This window comes from Macaca mulatta, chromosome 1, assembly GCF_049350105.2.
Source record: "Macaca mulatta isolate MMU2019108-1 chromosome 1, T2T-MMU8v2.0, whole genome shotgun sequence".
Lineage (NCBI taxonomy): Eukaryota > Metazoa > Chordata > Mammalia > Primates > Cercopithecidae > Macaca > Macaca mulatta.
Window position 1 is genome coordinate 54335732 of NC_133406.1, and position 19788 is coordinate 54355519.

Consider the following 19788-nt stretch of genomic DNA (forward strand, 5'->3'; position numbering starts at 1 on the left):
TGAGGGCATTTACTCACAGCCTAGTGCCCCCTTGCCACTGGGGCAGACCCAGAGACAAGCCCTAGCGACTTCTCAGTTCTGATGAGCTAAGGGCTGTCCCTTAGTTCTCCCCAAGTAACCCACAATGCAACCCTGATGGGCTAGAGCTTCCAAAATTGAAAGATCTTTGTCTATTATTCTGTGAAACAAAAAAAGATTATCTTATTTTGTAGCATAGCTTGACTTTAATACCCGCTGGATTTCAGAGAACGGTGGCCCCTGCATGTTTCTCATGCTTACAGTACCATCCTGTAGCTAGATTTGTTTTGTAAGAAGGAAGAGGAATGAGATGAAATCCTCTATGTATAATGTTTTATGTTGTTTTGGAAAAGTAGAACAATGTAGAAAAAGGTAAAATCATGGTAAAGCAAGAAATTAAAAACTGTTTGGACTGATTTACAAGAAAAAGATGATGATGCTATGGTGGTTCAGTTAAAGGAACCTATGACTTACCCCCCTCCACCTTATGGGGGAGCTGCAGCAGCACTACTGGCACCTCTCCAGAGTCCCTACCACCAAAAAGTCACAAATCCAGGGCAACAGGTATGATCTCTGCTTCTTATACCCAACAGGGGACTCCATTTAAGCAGGGTGTCCCTTCTTATACCCAGCAGGGAACTCCCTTTAGCCAGGGTGTCACTCTGGTTCTGAGAGGCAGTTTCCTCATAACAACTGCTTATAGGAGGTGTTGCTGCCACAGGTCAGCCTACAGGATTTATCCTGGTTTATTCTCTGTTCTCTACTTCCAACCTACTTAATTAGAAAACTAATAGGCCTGTTTATTGAGAAGATCTAAAGTTTACAGAAGGAACAGGATTAAAAATACATATATATAAAGATCCAAAGTATATGGAGAATCTATTCTCCTCTGTATTTGCCACCCACAACCCTATTTGAGCAGATACTCAAATTTTGCTCAATATTTTGCTGAGTTCAGAGAAGCAAAGTATGGTTTTAGATAAAACTAAGGAAAAGGCTGATCTTATTCACACTGACTCTCCCAGTAATCCAGTAAGGGCAGCTGCTCAGATTGCAGTTCCCACCTCTGACCTGGGATGGAATATAAACACTGGAGGTAGATTTAACCTCAAACATAATCAAGACTGCATTTTGATCAGCCTCTGGAAGGGAGTGCCCAAGAAAAACAGCCTCACTAAGATCCAGGAGATGAAGCAGAAGCCTAATGAGGGTTGCTTTGGAATTCTTAGAACAAGTCTTTGAAGCTTTCAGGCAATAAATGGATATTGGCCCAGAAGCCCCAGAAAATTTAATGATAGCTAACATGATGTTTATCCAACAAAGTGCCCCAGCTATGCAGAGAAAGTTACAAAATGTAGCTGAGGCTTTGGACATGTTTATGTCTCAATTAGTGAAGACTGGTTTTAATGTATTTACTGATCACAAAACATAAGGAATAATGAAGAGGCAAGCTGACTTGTTAGCTGTGACTCTGACCCTAGTAGTCCCTGGACCACAACAAGGGCCACCATCAGACACTCCATCTATGGTAGAACCACCTGGGCCCCCAAAAGCCAATAAAAAGGCACATCCCATTGCAGGTCCTAAACAGTGTCCTTACTGCAACAGGGGGGACACTGAAAGGAAAATTGCGCACGCCTTACAAAGCCTAATGTTAAACAGAGTCAGCCTTCTGCCCACCGAATGCCTGGGATAGCTGGGGAGCTTGAGAGAGATACTGAAGAAAAAGACCAGAAATGGTGGCATCCGGGGACTTCTCCTGACCCAAACAACACCCTCCATATTTCCCATATGGGACTCCAGATCCTGATGATGGTGAGAAATCAGCTTCTGGACTTTCTAGTAGACATGGTGTCTCCTATTTGGTGTTAAATATCTGGTTGTCTAAACTTTCCTCAGAAACTATGAAGGTGACTGAAATCTCGGAAAAATTTCTGATGAGGTCATTCCTCCAAATTTTGAATTGTCAACTAGAGCAAGATCATTTGAAGCAGAGCTTTTTGGCTGTGCGCGGTGGCTCACTTCTGTATTCCCAGCAATTTGAGGCTGAGGTGTGTGGATCGTGAGGTGAGGAGATCGAGACCATCCTGATCGTCTTGGCTAACACAGTGAAATGCTGTCTCTACTAAAAATACAAGAAATTAACTGGGCATGGTGTTAGGCATTTGTAGTCCCAGCTACTCAGGAGGCTGAGGCAGGAGAATGGAGTGAACCTGGGAGGCAGAGCTTGCAGTGAGCCAAGATCATGCCACTGCACTCTAGCCTGGAGGACAGAGCAAGACTCTGTCTCAAAAAAAAAAAAAAAAAAAAAAAAAATTAGAGTTTTTCTGTACATCTGCCAATGTCCTATCCCTTTGTTGGGGCAAGTCCTTTTTTTTTTTTTTTTTTGAGACAGAGTCTTGCTCTGTCACCCAGGCTAGAGTGCAGTGGCACGATCTCGGCTCATTGCAACCTCCACCTCACGGGCTCAATTCTGCCTCAGCCTCCCAAGTAGCTGGGATTACAGGTGTGTGCCACCACGGCTAGCTAATTTTTGTATTTTTAGTAGAGACGGAGTTTCACCATGTTGGCCTGGCTGGTCTTGAACTCCTGACATCAAGTAATCTGCCCCACTTGGCCTCCCAAAGTGCTAGGAGCTGGGATTACAGGTGTGAGCCACCATACCCGGCCTGTTGGGGCAAGTACTCTTAACCAAACTAAATGCTAAGATTACTTTTTCTCTGAGGATGATTGGACATCCAGGTGCTTTCAGACCAAGTATATGTTCTTCAGGCCACATTACTACAACTGGAGATCCTTGAAAGTGCCTGCAGCCCTGAAGAGATACTCCAAAAGGTTAATCCAGAAGCATGGGCAGATGGGAGGCCAGGGAAAACAAAAACTGCATCTCCAGTACAAGCCAAGTTTTGTGCAGGAGTAGCACTGTCAAATCTAAAGCAGTATCCTTTGAGAGAAAAGGCATAGCAATGCATTTAACCTCTGCTAATGGCCTTCCTGCAATATAGGAAGAATTCCTCATTTCCCATGAAATATACCTGTCTTGCCAGGACAAAGAAATGGGACTGAGGAATATTGGTTTGTACAGGATTTGAGGGCTACTAGCCAAATTTTCAAAACCATTTATCTGGTGATACCCGATGCTTATACATTCTTCATGACTTTAACCAGTGAGTTGTACTTGTGTTCAGTCTTGGATCTGACGGGTGCCTTCATCTGTATTCCCCTGAGTCCAGAGTCCCATGTAGTGTTTGTCTTTGAATAGGAAGACTCTGACACCAAAGTTAAATGATGGTATTGTTGGACAGTGCTTCCTCAAGGCTTCAAAACCTCACTAACCATCTGGGGGAAATACATGCTAAGGAGTTTTTGGACTTTCAGTTGAAAAATGAGACTTTGCTTACATATGTTGATGGCATATTAGTAGCTGGCACAACTAAGGCAAATTGACCAGAATACTATACTGACTTTACATTTTTTGTCTGGATGAGGATCCAGAGTATCCAAGAAAAAAGCACAAATCTTGAAACCCTCAGTTATGTATCTTAGGTTTGAACTTTCTCAGGAGTAGAGCAATCTGCTTTTGGACTGGAGAGAAACTCTTGTCAGGGTGGCCAGATTCAGGACATGGCAGCAGCTATGAGGGGTTTTTAGGTATGGCTGGATGTTGCCATATTTTATTTTATTATTTTGGGCTGATAGCAAAATGTCCCTATGAAGCCCTAAGACCAGACACTTGACTCCTAGAATGGACTAAGGAATGTCAAAAGGCGTTTCTAACCATTAAATAAAAATTATTAATGGACCTGACTACTGGGACTGCCTGAACTAAGAAAGCCATTTAATTTGTTCATACATGAGAGAGAAGGGGTGGGTTTAGGAGTACTAACCCAAGACTTGGGAATATCATGAGACCTGTAGCCTACTTTTCAAAAGAGCTGGACATTGTTATGATGGGTTGGACTTCTTGTCTCTGAGCCATTGGCACACTTGTGATCTTCTCCAGGAGGCAGAAGAGTTCACTTTGGGTTAACCTAGCACAGTACACACCCCACACTGTGTATGCTATTTGTTGGAACAGAAGTGGAGCTACTGATTTACTTCTAGAAGAATGAATAGATATCAGGCCATCCTCCTGGATAATCCTAGTGTTACTTTGAGAGCCGTTCCTACTCTAATTCCTGCTAAATAAACCTATACAAGATTGTATATAAATTATTGAGCAAGTGTGTTCTATTCAACCAGACATGACCAAAATTCCCTTTAAAAACCTGGACTTAGAAATATTTACTGAGGAAAGCAGCTTTATGAACCACGGACAACAGAGGCTGAGTATGCTATGGTAACCCTGTGACAGATCCTAGATGCAGAGACACTCCTTCGAGGTTCATCGGCACAGAAGGCAGAACTTAGAATCGTAATCAGGGCATCCCAACTAGGTAAAGACTCCTGAGTCACCGATTACTCTGCTTCCAGGTATTTTTTATTGTTGTCCATGCTTATGGGGCTATTTGGAAAGAAAGGGGACTCTTAACCTTTAATAATTAAAAAAAAAATAAGCATGCTAAAGAAATCTTAGCCTAACTAAAGGCAGTCTTGTTACCCAAGAAAGTAGCTATAATACACAACCCTGGACATCAGTGGATGGACAATTTGGTAGCAAGAAAATAAATCACTAGGCAGACCAGGCCACTAAAAGGGTGACCAGAGAAAAAAACGCCCAAAGCTTTGCTAATGCCATTAATCCCTGAAATAAACTTCAGCCTAAAGTCCATACCTATTTGGAAGAAGATCTAAAATCACTCGATTGAGGCTTTGACTCCAATCAAAGAACCCAAACTGAGTAGATATGTAACACAGAAGAAAAGGTTCTGGTACCCAAGTATCCTATGACAGGTATCATCAAAGACATACATGATACCACACAGTATGGCAGGCATGCCACCCTTCAACTGATCCAGGACTACGTCTTTGGGACACACTTAAAGAAGGTGATCCAAAAGATAATTTTTAAATACCTACTTTGTGTCCAGAACAATCTTAAGACTGGTCCTCCACCCCAAGTACCAGGGATTTAAGCAAGAGGTTCAAGGCTAACAGAGGACTGGCAAATTGATTATACTGTGATGCCAAGGGTTGCAGGAAATTTTAAATACTTGTTTGTATTTGTAGATATATTTTCAAGATAAATGAAAGCATTCCCCTGCAAGACCAAGAGAATGTCTGAAGTTATGAAAGCCTTCATAGAGAAGATTATTCTCGGGTTTAGATGGCCTGTCTTCATCCAGTGTGAATATATTGCCACTTTTGTAGCCTAGGACACCATGTATTCCAGGTTCTCCGCATAATCTGGAATCTTCATACAGCCCGGAGACTGAAGTCTACTGAAAAAACTGAAAAGATAAATCATACTATAAAAAACAAAACAAACTTTAGCTAAGATTTGCCAATAAACTAACAGCCTGGAATAACATTCTGTTCATTGCCCTGCTCAGAGTAAAGGTGGCCCCCAACAGTGGGCTTAAATTAAGCCTTTATAAATTTTATATGGGAGATCATTCTTCTTTTCTCTTCTCAGACTAAGGAATGCCAATAATGTACACATAAAGAAATTAGATATTATCAAATATACACAATCTTTAGCTTGCACTTTAATTGCTATTAATGAGTTTGTGGTTCCAGCAGATGGTGGTATCCAGCTGACATTCTCTTTCATCGCCTCCAACCCAGAGACTGGGTTCTGCTCAAGACCAGGAAAACTCAACATCTTGAGGACCATTTAAAAACACAGTGAACGAGGCCATGCAAAGCATGACTGGTGACTCATTTCTCTCTTCAGCTTGAAGGACGTAGACCCTGGATTCACCACAGCCATATAAAACCCACCCCGCGAGACACTAGAGCTATCAATAAATGTAGAGAGTGTCTTCAACTTCAGAGACTGTCTCAAACCTATTTGAATGGATAAGTAAATCCTTTGATGGACCTCAAATATCTTTTGAAGAAAAATATCAGATAAATAACTAACTTTAATGAAATTAGACAAAACACATGTCCTCTTGACTACTACAATAGTTACTTTGAACATAATAGGAATTTTCGTTATTATAATTATTTTATATAGAAAGGTGAGATAACTTCCTGTCTATTCCCTGCCTTACTGAATGCATAACCCATATATTTACTTGGTCATTATAATTGCCTAAGTCATTATAATTACTACATTTATAAATTTTACTTCATAATTGTCTTGGTCATTACAATTGTTAGACTTACCGATTTGCTAGACATCCTATGCCATGCTAACTTAGTCTGCCCCTCATTATTTGGACATTCTAACATTTAGAAATGGTCACTCTTGTTTTAAAACTTCTAATTATACCTTTCCTGTTACTACAATGCCTAGACAGGCATAACAACACTGTAGCTCAACTGTTTCAAGGTATTGCCACTGGAAGAAACTTACCAAAATGTTCGATCTGTCAGTTACTCCCCCAAACTATTCAAAATAAGCATTTTCTGTTAGTCATATTTGGCATTGACCTTCTGGGTGCCCCAAATACGACTACCTATGTGCACCAGCTTCTTTCCATGGCTACTTTCCAGGTCCAACTAGTAGTACACCAAGAAATCACTACCCCATGTTTCAATCTCTCTTTCCCCATCATAAATGGAAAGTCATTCCATTACATAGGCCCTCCCTGGCCCATGGCATACTGGGCAGACAAACGCAGCCAGGAGAAAGGAAATGCAACTAAAAGTTTCTCCTTACTATGCCAAAAATATTTACAGTGGGGAATATCAAATTCTGGGGAGCCTATAAAAAAAGATTCATAGTTCAATTCCATTTGTCTACATTCCCCATGAAAAAATCCATCAATAAATGCACCCTTGAGGGCTTTACCTGTGCGCCCCCTTGGTACATGTTTTTTTTTTGTGGCATAGGATCAGACCCTCCTCTGTTAGGACAAGCCCACTGGTGTCTCAATAACCTGTATATTAAGGGCTCTCACTTATTGAGATACTTCTCAGTTCATGCTAATGACAAAAGATTCCCACGGACTCCAAAAAGGACTACCAGGCATATATCAATATATCAGATGGCAGAGCCTTCTAGGCATCACGAGTCCTAGCTATGGAGTATACACTCACTGGGACATGATCAGAAACTTATTGGCAACCATAGACATAATTGCAAAAGAGGCTGCTAAGAACATTAAGGCTGAGAAAACTCTTCAAATTTACTTGCCCAGATAGTTCTTGACAACAGAACTACACTTGATTGTCTCTTGAATTTACAGAGAGGAGTCTGTACAGTGATGAATACCACCTGTTGTACTTATATCAGTGCTTCTGGTAAAGTAAAAGCCAAGCTAAAGAAAATCTTTCAGCAGTCTCACCGGAGACCATACGTCTCTACCACAGACACTATGTCTGAGTAGTTTTTTGAGATTTTCCCCTGCACACTCCATGTTTTCCAGTCCTTTTTTCAAGGGCTCTGAAAGTTCAAGCTCACAATTCTGTTTATAGGGCTTATAATTTACATCATAGGCTGCTATTCAATTAAATATTACAGTAAAACCATAGACTGAAGTACTAGCATGTTCATGCCACACCCTCAGCCGGGTATAACAACTTGCAGGTTGTTACAAGACGGATTCATTCCTCTAATCCTGACTCATTCTCTGTACCCCTTGTCAGCAAAAAGAAGCTAGAATGGCCATTGCCCGATTTACACCATATTAGCTGTTACACCTCAGGATTAAGAAGGGATCAAGTCCTGGAGGAATTGAATGTGTCCCTAGGAAAATTATATAAAATTGATTAAGGGGGAAAAATTCAACTATGTTTTCAGGACAATCAGCAGTAATCATTAAGCCAGCTTTCCCTTTGTCCTGCTTGTCTGTAACTGGTCACTGTTTACTACCCTAGGATAAAGAAGCCTTTGTCAGAAGACCTTTTGGTCCTTTTCTTTTCTATAGATAGAATCTAAGATGTTGCAAGATGATAATCTTTCTGCATGAGTTTCTCTTTCAGGTTCTGCATACCAAAAAAAAAAAAAAAAAAAAAGAAAAGAAAAAAGAAAAGAAAAAAGAAAGAAAAAAAACAAAAACTGCCAACATACTGGTCAACAAGACAAAACCTTATTTTCACAAAAAATTAAAAAATTAGCTAGGCATCATGGCACAGGTCTGTAGTACCAGCTGCTCAGGAGATCTGAGGTGGGAAGACCACTTGAGCCTGGGAGGCAGAAGTTGCAGTGAGCAGAGATCATGCTACTGAAATCCAGTTGGGCAACAGAACAAGACCATGTCTCAAAAACAAAAAGCAAACACACACACACACACACACACACACACACACACACACAAACACACACACATCAGCTGGTCAAAAGAGCCCGGCAAAAAGCTGACTCAGGAAATAATGCAGGTTCCACATCCTGGTGATTTCATCCCCCTCACCCTGACTAATTGATAACCCAAATTTTCTAGCCCCTCACCCTCCATGATCCCCTTGAAGTCTTTAGCACATAGCCCCTTCCCAGAACAGATTTGAGGCTTGACAATCCTCCCAATTCCTTGTTTGGTGCCCTTGTGTTGATTAAAGCATTTCTTTGCTGCAAACCCTACTGTCTCAGTGTATTGGCCTATTGCTAAACAGTGGACTTGTGAACCTGATAGTGTTATAACAAAATACAATAGAAGCTATTTAAAGGATCAATCCATGCACGAGTCTATTTCTGGACACCCTTTTCTCTTCTATTTTTCTGTGTGTTTATCCTTTCACCAGTGTCAGGAGATCCTTTTACTCACTGTAGCTTTTTCTAAGTCTTAAAATTTGGTAATGTGAGCTTTTGACTTCTCTTTTCTTTTGAAGAATTGTTTAGCTGTTTTAGCCCCTTTGCCTTTCCATATGACTTTAGAATCAGCATGTCCATATGTGCAAAACATTGTGCTTGGCTATTCACCAGAACTGGGACATATTCATAGATGAATCTGGGGAGAACTGATATGTAACAGTATTAAATTTTTCAGTCCATGAACATTATATATCCTTTGATTTAGTAAGATCACACATTCTTACACTAGTTTTTTATGATTTTCAGCCTACAGATCCTGTATTTTATTAGATTTATAAGTACATATTTTGTTTTTCATCCTTCAACTACAAATTCAATTTGTTTAATAGATATAATTTATTAATGCTGCCTAATTCTTCTTTAGAGAGCTATGATAGTTTGTGGCTTCAGTAATTTTTTAATTAATTCAAGTTCTTGAATTTATTGACATGGCATTATTCAGAATATTTTTTATTTTTCTTTTAATATATGTAAAAACCATAATGATATCATTTCTGTCATTGCTGACATAAGCAATTTGTGTCATCTTTTTTTCTGATTTGGTCTGTCTAAAGGTTTCTCAATTATAGAGATCTAAAATAAGCTTTTGGTTTCCTTGTTTATATACATATTTACTTCTTTATTATTTCATCTCTGATCCTTATTGTAGTATTTCTTCTGCTTACTTTGAGACTATTTTTTTCTATTTTTTCTAATGTCTAATTGTAGAGGCTAAGATTATTGAAGGGGAACACTGTCATTTTCTATCCCAACTATTTAGTGACACCAATTTATTTCATACTGCTCTAGTGCCATTTCACAACTTCTGATGTGTAGTTTATCCATCAGTGTTTGACTGGAGTAGGGTGAGTATTCCATAAAAGATTTACTGTGTTTTTGGAGGGAGGTGGGGAGAGGGTATTATTGCCAAAAGGTGGATTTTTTTTTTTTTTTTTTTAACTCCACTCTGCATTTTAGCTAAGAGAAGCAGCTTTGGAACTTCTAAAGTCTGTACATCTGTGAGACCCCACGGATAACTTGTTTTAATTTTTTTTTAAGTCTAAGTTTGTTATGGGTCAACTTGGTTCTTTCAAGACTTATTTTTAAGGTTTTAAAGGGCTGGTTTAGGGAGGCTACTGTGTCCCAGTTGTAGGTAAACTGTTTACCTGCAGACAGTTTGTTCAGAATGTTAAGCTACTTCTGATGTATCTACTAAATGACCTAGATGTTCAAAAGAGTCTTTCTACTCTGATTGATTCCATTTAAATGTCTCCCTGTGTTGTGTGTGCTCTGGGAATCTTTTACCTTTTTGTTCTCTGGTAGTGTTCTTCATCTGATAGGTATCCTTGGTCCACTCTTGGGGAGTTTTGCTCTACTCTCCAGAGTGTCAATATTCAGCCAAATAATCCAGGGAGTTGCTGTGGATATTTGTAGAGCCCTTTCACTCCATAGTTTCTTCTTTTTTTCACTCTCTTTCCTGCGGATTCTAGTGACCTCCCCTTCTTTCCTGCAGATTCTAGTGACCTCATCTTCTTTGGGAACACTGACTTTTGTTTCTTCTACTCAGCAAGTGTGTCATTTTCTGCTTGAATTCTCCTCCTCTCTGCTGCTATTTGGAAAATTTCTCCCAGCATAAAGTCACTTTGATGATGGAACTCATCTCATTGTCACTTTTTCTCTGGAATTAGGTGCTTCCCGTTTTCCAATGTCTGAAAATGTTATTTTCATCTATTTGGTTCCATTTCTTTATTTGTGGCTGGAACTCTGTTTTACTTGATTATTCTTGCCTGGCCTTTTACCTTTTTAAATTGTGTCTACTGTTTGATTTCTGCTCATATTTGGATTTGTTTTAAAATTTGTAGTCATGCTGGATTTTGTTTTGTTATAATTTATTATAAATCATAATTTATTTTCAGTTTTTATTATTTTCTTTTAGAGCTATGTAATGATAAATTTCCCTCTGAGCACTATTTGAGTGTCATCTCACCAAGTTTTATTTAATATATTCTTATTATCATTCAATTCAAAATATTTAATGTTTCCTCTTCTGATTTTCTCCTTATCCCTGTGTTATTTATAAATGAAGCTGAGTTCCGGGAAGCAACCTAGTAACTGACAGTAATTTCTGTCATCCATTTACAGAAACAGTGACTTCCACTCTTTCAAGTTAAGTTCTACATAATTTGAGGAATCATCATTTTGGCCTTTCAAGATAAATAAATCTGTTACTGTCTCTCATCTTCTTTGAACTCCGCATGTCCATTTACTTTGAAGCACACAGTAAGAATGGCATTTCAAATTCTTGGAGCCAAAGGCTATGATAGTTATTTTGGCAGATTTTCTAACATCATCACAGGATCTCAGATACTCCAATTGGCTAAGTGAATTTTGGAATTGCCTAAAAGATCTAAAATAGGCAAGATTAAAGAGTCCTCAGAAATAATATTCATTGTCTATTGACTTCTAACATGCTGGAGAATTCCAAATCCATTAGACAACAGATTTCCAATAATTTCTTAGAAAGAATTATAGATATCTTAAATAGAGCCTTGTTTTAAAAAATGATGAAGAGTATTGATATAATATCTTTGGCAACTCAGAACTTATTTTCCTTGACTTAAGTATTTGAATGCTTATGATTACCCAGGTTTTCAGTTACAAATGACTTACTATTTTTTATATTCACATATTATTTAAGTTCTCATAAAATGTTATCGAACATTTGGTTGTCTTTTTCTTATTCTCTTCCCTTTTAGAAACATGTTCCAAATCAAGTATAGATATTAAGAATGGGTTTATTTCTGAATCTCAGTATACATATGCCTTAAATAAACAAGCGAAATATCAGTGCAAACTAGGATACATAACAGCAGATGGTGAAACATCAGGATCAATTACCTGTCGGAAAAATGGATGGTCAGCTCAACCCACGTGCATTAGTAAGTAATTTATTACATTTGTATTGATTGTCCAGATGATACACAAAAGTTTACTAACTTTAGTCTCTTTTGGGGGGCCGATATAATTTCATTTGAAAAGATAAGAAAAAGAAACCTAGAGGAACATAGCAGACATCAATTTTTTCCTTTTCATATTAATTACTCAAATATTAGTCTGTCTTTCCATTCAGGCTTTTCCTACTCTAAAGCATTCTGTGTTAAACAAGTTAGGGAGCTTTATGTGTATTCTGGTTTAAACTGATTGTGCTTTAGCTGAGACCTTTATGACTGTTATATATACCTGTTTTATGTGATTAGCCTTTTATATCAAAGTCTTTGCTCCTAGATATAAAAGTAATGTTTTTAATGAAGATATGGGTGCATAGTGCATAATATCAAAATAATTTAAACTCTATAATGTGTAGATTTGGCACTGTAGGAGATGTCCAATTCTGAATATCTTCCCCCTTAGAAAAATTTTGCAAATATATAGGTAGTAGAGAGACAAAATATTCCTAGATGGTACCAATTTCTGCTCTATTGCATGATTTTCCTACCACACTATGTAGATATTTATGAAGATTTTCTAGGAACAACTGGCTCAGTTTGTCTTACTTTTTTGCAAAACCACTCAGTTACATTTATATATGTATGTGTGTGTGTGTGCATGTGTGTGTGTGTGTGTGTGTGTGTGTGTGTAGAGAGAGAGAGAGAGAGAAAGAGAGAGAGAGAGAGAAAGAGATGGAGTCTCACTCTGTCGTCCTCCAGGTTGGAGTGCAGTGGCGCGATCTTGGCTCACTGTAACCTCTGTTTTCCGTGTTCAAGCGATTCTCCCACCTCAGCCTCCTGAATAGCTGGGATTACAGGCACCTGCCATCATGCTCACCTAATTTTTGTATTTTTAGTAGAGACGGGTTTTTGCCATATTACCAGGCTGGACTCGAACTCCTAAACTCAAATCATCTGCCCGCCTCTCAGTAATATATTTGAAGTAATGTTTAATATATTCATGTTAAGTAAAGTGAGTATCTAGGTTATTCATGTACACTGTTTTCATTTTTTTAATGTCTGTGCTTAATATGAGGTCTAGTTTACAAAAAATGTTACTCCTCATAAAAAACTGATTTTATACTAATTTTTTTGTTTTGTTTTTTGAGACGGAGTCTCGCTCTGTCGCCTAGGCTGGAGTGCAGTGGCCGGATCTCAGCTCACTGCAAGCTCCGCCTCCTGGGTTTACGCCATTCTCCTGCCTCAGCCTCCCGAGTAGCTGGAACTACAGGCTCCCGCCACCTCGCCCTGCTAGTTTTTTTGTATTTTTTAGTAGAGACGGGGTTTCACCGTGTTAGCCGGAATGGTCTCGATCTCCTGACCTCGAGATCCGCCCATCTCGGCCATCCAAAGTGCTGGGATTACAGGCTTGAGCCACTGCGCCCGGCCTATACTAAATTTTTAATTATTCTTTTAAGATTTTCTTATTATGAAAGAGAAAATGTCTTGTATAACATGCGAATTCATCTTTTCAATCTTTTTTTTCCTTTTTACATATGTCTTAACTACAGATTAGTCTGGACTCTTAATTTACAAAATTCTGTTATGATTTTCTTTAAAAAAGTAATATACACCTGTAGTGACTTGTTTTATTACTAGCATTGTCATAAATGCTTTATATAAATGAATTAAGAAAAATGTTCCTAAAATAGATTTTGGGGCTTAAGCAATGAAAAAAAATGCTGTGTAGAAACATATACTTTCACTTTTGGCAACTATTTTAGGACAATAAATTCTCACCATTCACAGGTTATTTTTGTACAGTACTTATTTATTAGTGTATCTAATCAATGAAGCTTTTTATTCTTAGAATGGGAAATACTCAGGTTGTTTATCATATGACATTAGAAATAATATTCTAAATTTTTTATGACTAGAATCTTGTGATATGCCAGTATTTAAGAATGCCAGAGCTAAAAATAACATCACATGGTTTAAGCTGAATGACACATTGGACTATGAATGCCATGATGGTTATGAAAGCAATACTGGAAGCACCACTAGCTCCATAGTGTGCGGTGACAATGGTTGGTCTGATTTACCCGTATGTTATGGTAAGTACTGGTTTTTCAGAAATTCATTTTTCAAAATGAAAATAAATCTGTGTTCCAATTTTAAAAATTTGAATTATATAGAGAAATTCTTAAGGAATGTTGACTAAAATCAAGGTATCTCCTGATTTAACATAAACTGGGAAAAGAAGGGGGGTTTTGAAAATATTTCTAAAATAGTGCATTAAATTAATGTTTCCTATGGGCCACCTACCTTCCAGATTTGTGATTATAGTACAATTGCTTTTGTTACCCTAAATAAAAGCTTTCAAATTATTTAGAACCTAGCACTCATTACCAAAATTATAATTTGTTACAATTTCTTCAGCTAATTTGTTTTTTAATTTCTATTTTACATCTACTATCTTTTGTGTTAAGTTCTGTACTTTCTGAGCGTAGTTCTTTATTTTCTAACTTTAACAAGTTCTGAGAACTATTACATGAATCTCATTTATGTTTTCCAATCAGCCATCTATTTTTCAAGGTTAGAAGAAGGATCCACTCTGTAGGAAAACAAGTGTATAAATAGAGTGTTCCAAGGCAAAGAAAAATACGTGCAAAGCTGTAAAAACAAAACAATGTATTTCAAGGTGATAAAGCAGAGTCTAGCCTGCTGAGGCTAGATGGGAGGCAAGGAAACAATTGTCAAGATCAGCTCAGGGCATCCTATCATTTGGATTCATTTTATGACTGATGAAAGCCCATAAAAGAGTTTTAAGAAAAGAAATGGTATAATTTGATTTCTAGTTTTGTTGAATTGTTTTCCTGGATGCTGTACTTTTTGTAGGCAAGAGGCGACACAATGAGTCCAGGTAGAATGAGAAAGTGTGGGGACTGAGAGCGAGTGATGATAGAAGAGGTGCAGAGTGGAAGGCTGATTTGGAAAACATTTTGGTGTTGGAAAGTACAGGTGATGTTACTAAACGTTGGGTGTGAAAAAGAGTGAGATCAAGGGACTCATGTGTTTGTTTTTAATTGTTTTCTCACAAGTATGTAGGTAAATGGGAATACCATTTTGGAAAATTGTACTGACTGGAGAGAAAGCATTTTGAGAGGGCTGTTGCAACTTTTGACTTGGTCACATTATGGTTCAGTTGCCAATGGAAAATCAAAACTGGATATGTGAACTGTGGAGTTGGATATGCATCTAGCGAGGAGATATGCATTTCGGAGTATCATCATATAAATGATGACACTAAATTGGATAAGAATACAGAATGATAAGAGCGAAGAGTTCAAGACGCAGCCCTGAAACATTACAACATTTCAAAATAAGGCAGAAGAAGAATAAACAGTAAAGAAAATGGAAAAAAAGGGGAAGTACCCAGAGAAACAGGAGAAAAAATCTAGAATGTTGCCATAGACATAAAAATAAGGAATTATTAATGAAAAGGGAGTGTAACAGATTGCTTAAGAAGTCATCCTGTCTGAATTCTACTTCCACTACTTGCTAAGCCTGTATCTTTGGTCAACACAGCAAGTCTATTTGAAGCTTTGTTGACTCTTTCTTATTGGTAAAATGTCACAATATTTACAAACAGTTCTAATATTTCAAAGGATTGTTTTGGTTAGCAGACTAAAATATGTATAAATATTTATTGCCATAGTGTCTTATATAATAAAGTCAAGGAAGTTGTAATTTAATTACCTTATCATTATCGAAGTGATAAATATTTCTAATTTAGTTATTATGTTCTGTTCAGAAATTGTGATGGATTAGGTAAGGTACAGGCCAACGGCAAGTGTAACAAAAATGGTTTTTAATAGAGTAGAAAAGACAGATCCTAAGTAGGATCTGTCAATAAAAATAATGAGCAAGATATTTAATACAGACTACGGACATAACTCTTTCAAGATTCTGGCTGTTCATCAAATAGGAAATTCAGAATATAGCTAGAGGAAAGTTGTGCACTGAAGGAAGATTAAAAAAAAAAAAAAAAAAAAAAAGATGGAAGACACCAGAGCAGACACAACAGAAGGGAAGCTGCAAAGGCTGAACACATGACTTACATATTGCCCTGAGAAAATTCAAGGGGAAGGGATTCAGAGCTACTGTGGAGTTATTGTACTTTGGTGGCAACAGGACTGCTTACAACCTTGTGACAGGTGGCCACAGGACTGCTTACAACTTTGTGACAGGAGATGGGAAGGAAAATGAGCAGGAAGGTTGGAAAATGGTAAAAGCTGATGGATTCTGGGAAGTATGAGACATGGTCATCTGAGATTGAATAGTGTGTGGGTGAAAGAGGAAGAGGAGTACTAGGTAGAATAGAAAAGTTTTGAAATAGTCGCAGCTGAGAAAGAGAATGAGTAAATTATAGATGAACGACAGTGTCAAAGGCCCAGTTAAATTTGAGTCATTCCAGATGTAAATACCTATCATAGGACAGTAGAAAATGGTGAAAACACAAGCACAGGTCTACCTGTCCAGAGATTTTTTTCTAATATAAGAGAGTGGAAAACAAAACAAAACAAAAAAAAAATAAGCCAAATATCCAAGTAATAAAAATATTTAAAATATATTTTATAGATCACTGGGTTCAGAGAAATAGAAAATCCAATGATTGAGATAGAAAATAGTAGGAAAGGAACTGGAGATCTGTTTTACATAGGAAGTCATCTATGCAAAGAATGGTTGAAAGCCATTCATTTAGTGAGAAGGGTATGTGCAACAGCTGAGGCAGGAAAGAACTTTACCTTTTAATAAAATTCAAAGATTGTAAAATCTGAATCCTGGATTTAGTGGAGGAGAGAGATATTTGATAACACTGGAAGAGTAGGCGTGGATCATAAAGAGTTTGAATTTTATTCTAATTGAGAGGGGGAGGCTTAATTTAAGAGAATCATAAATTTCTTTTCTGTTATGATAGGTAAATTTAGGTTTTATGAAGCCAGAAGCTTTTACAATTTTGAGGGGTCTTCTTCAGAAAAGAACACAAAATCGCGAATATATTATTTGAATAGTCTTTCCAATCACCAGACATGAAATGAAAACCTAAAGGAGAGAAAGTTGGAGTGGCGGACATAGCAGTAGAAGCTGATGTAGAAAATGGCTTTCTATTGCAAACTGTACAAAGACTTAGGATCATTTGAACATATAACTAGGAATTTGCTAGTGTAGTACAAGCCTCCAAACATTAAATGAAGAAATGCCAGCTTAGTATTCGTTTCAAATATTCTTCTCTCAGCCATGTAACAGAAAACTGCATACAGATTGACAGACATCTGAGTGCATTTCAACTGTCCTAGGAGGTCTCTCTTTGTTGAAAATTTTCCACAGTGTTATTCCAAGTGTTATTACAGAGCACTTAAGCTAAATAAGTTTTATAATCTTCAAGGAGTATATACCTCAGAGTTAAAAATTCATACTAATATTTCACATATCTAGTACTAGGACTTAGGGTTTTGAGTTTTAGATGAAGAAAAATATTTCTAATTCAGGGAGTGTCCATTCACATTCTTCTCTAAATCACGTTTCCTAAGTTATTACCTCTATATTAAATACAGCAATTGAATAATACCCAATAATCAAGATCTTACCTTTTCTTTTTAAGTTAATGCTTTTCACAGTATTATTACAGAGAGAATTTATATAAAATTAACACCAAAAAATGTAAATAAACACCCATACAAATAAAAGAATTGCTATGTAGAAGATTGGTATACACTTTTAGGAGAGAAATCCCGTTAATTCTCATTCAAGTGTGATTTTCTGAAATAATCTGCAAAACTCGTTAAAACAAACACAAAAGCAAATTTCTGTAGTTATTATTTTGTGACATTACTTTTAAGAATAGGTTTAAATCTAATTTTGTAATTATATAGTAATAATTGGGATTATGATGTAATTAATTTTCCTTTTAGTATGATTCTAATTTTTGAATTCTAGCTTGTACTTTTCTAAGCAAGCAAGAAAGGAGGATTCTGAATAAGAAAAACAGTATTTTGGATAATATTTGGTAATGTTGCTGGTTTTTAAAAATTATAAACATGTAAGAGATAATTTTACACATTTCTTATTTGAATCAGAATAATTATCAAATTTATTAAACATTGATATAAATAGTAGATATAACAAAATTATTACTTTGTTTTATTTTTATTTTTTTGAGATGGAGTCTTGCTATATCACCCAGGCTGAAGTGCAGTGGCACAATCTCGGCTCACTGCAACCTCTGCCTCCTGGGTTCACGCCATTCTCCTACCTCAATCTCCCCAGTAGCTGGGACTACAGGCGCCCGCCACCACACCCGGCTAATTTTTTGTATTTTTAGTAAAGACAGGGTTTAACTGTGTTAGCCAGGATGATCTCGATCTCCTGACCTTGTGATTCGCCCGCCTCAGCCTCCCAAACTGGTGGGATTACAGGTGTGAGCCACTGCGCCCAGCCCCAAATTGTTATATGTTAGCATAAATATTCGGGATACCTAGAATTTGCCTTTCCATGTGACCTTGAAAATATATCTTAGTTTGTTTTCTTTATTTGTAATATATTAATTATGTGATTTTTATGTTTTTCTAACTTAAAATATATTAGAAATGCTATTTTGGGTTCTTTTTCCTTGATTACAGTAAACAAAAATACCAATTTTAATTAATTTCTTAGTGCATACATCTTCACTAATAAATCTTTGATGATAATTTACCTTTTTGTGATGTATATGTCAATCACCAAGAATTATAAACATGACGAGACCAGGAATTATTTGAAGGTGGTTTAGTTTCAGTTAAATAAAGGTATCCTTGACTCTGCAATGACAGATACTATATCATCATTATTCTCAGGATCCTCTCCAGTTCTATTATAAATTTAACTTCTTAAGATATTCCCATGGTGTTTTATGATGCGTTCTTTTCTTTTTTAAATTTTAATTTCTATGTTTTATACGTTTAGAGGGTCCAAATGCAGTTTTGTTGCATGGATGTATTGCCTAGCGGTGAAGTCTGTACTTTTAGTGTATTCGTCACTCGAATAGTGAACATTGCACCCAGTAGGTAATTTCTTATTCTTCACCCTCCTGCTATCCTGCCACCTTTCTGAGTCTCCAATGTCTATTATTCAGCACTCTCCGTATGTGCACTTTATTTAGCTCCCATTTATAAGTGACAATACACAGGATTTCACTTTCTGAATCTGAATTATTTCACCTAAAATAATGGCCTCTAGTTTTATACATGTTGCTTCTGAAGGCATGATTTTTTCTTTTCTTTTCCTTTTTTTTAAGTTGTGTAATATTCTATGGCATATATATATACGTGTGTGTGTGTGTGTGTGTATATATATATATACGTGTGTGTGTATGTGTGTGTGTGTGTATATATATATGTGTGTGTGTGTATATATATACACCCCCCCCACATATTCTTTATCCAATCATCTGTTGATGGACCATTAGTTTGATTCCATATAATTGTTGCTGTGAGTAGTGAAGCTATAAACGTATGAGTCCGGCTATCATTTTGATATGATAATTTATTTCCTTTGGGTAGATACACGGTGGGATTGCTGGATGAAATCGTAGTTCTGTTTTTAGTTCTTTGAGAAATGTCCGTTCTGTTTTCCATAGAGGTTGTACTAATTTATATAGCTACCAACAGCGTATAAGCATTCTTCTTTCTTCTCACTGTCACCAACATTTAATATTTTTTGAGTATTTCACAGTGGCCGTTGTGTCTAATATAACATGATAATCATTTTTAAATTTTCATTTCTCTGATTATTAGTGATATTGAGTTTTTTTCATGTTTCTTGGTCATTTTTATGTCTTCTTTTGCAAAATGTCTCTTCATATCCTTTGCCCACTTTTTCATGGGATTACCTGATTTTTTTCTTGTTGAGTTGTTTCAGTTTTTTGTAGATTCTGAATATCAGTTCTTTTTCAGATTCATAGTT

General features: G+C 36.9%; 1 protein-coding gene across 7 annotated transcripts in view; it reads left to right on the forward strand.

Annotated features, from left to right (window-relative positions):
- CFH (complement factor H) overlaps nt 1-19788 on the forward strand; it is a 133437-nt gene that overhangs the window by 60151 nt on the left and 53498 nt on the right. For 6 of the 7 annotated variants that reach the window (XM_028851648.2, XM_078002022.1, XM_078002024.1 and 3 more), the window contains exons 10-11: nt 11614-11796; nt 13722-13898. In XM_028851648.2, the coding sequence (XP_028707481.2) occupies nt 11614-11796; nt 13722-13898 (360 nt within the window). Of the gene's footprint in view, nt 1-5700; nt 6261-11613; nt 11797-13721; nt 13899-19788 lie in introns of those variants that run through there. The other variant, XM_028851659.2, reaches the window with a different exon arrangement.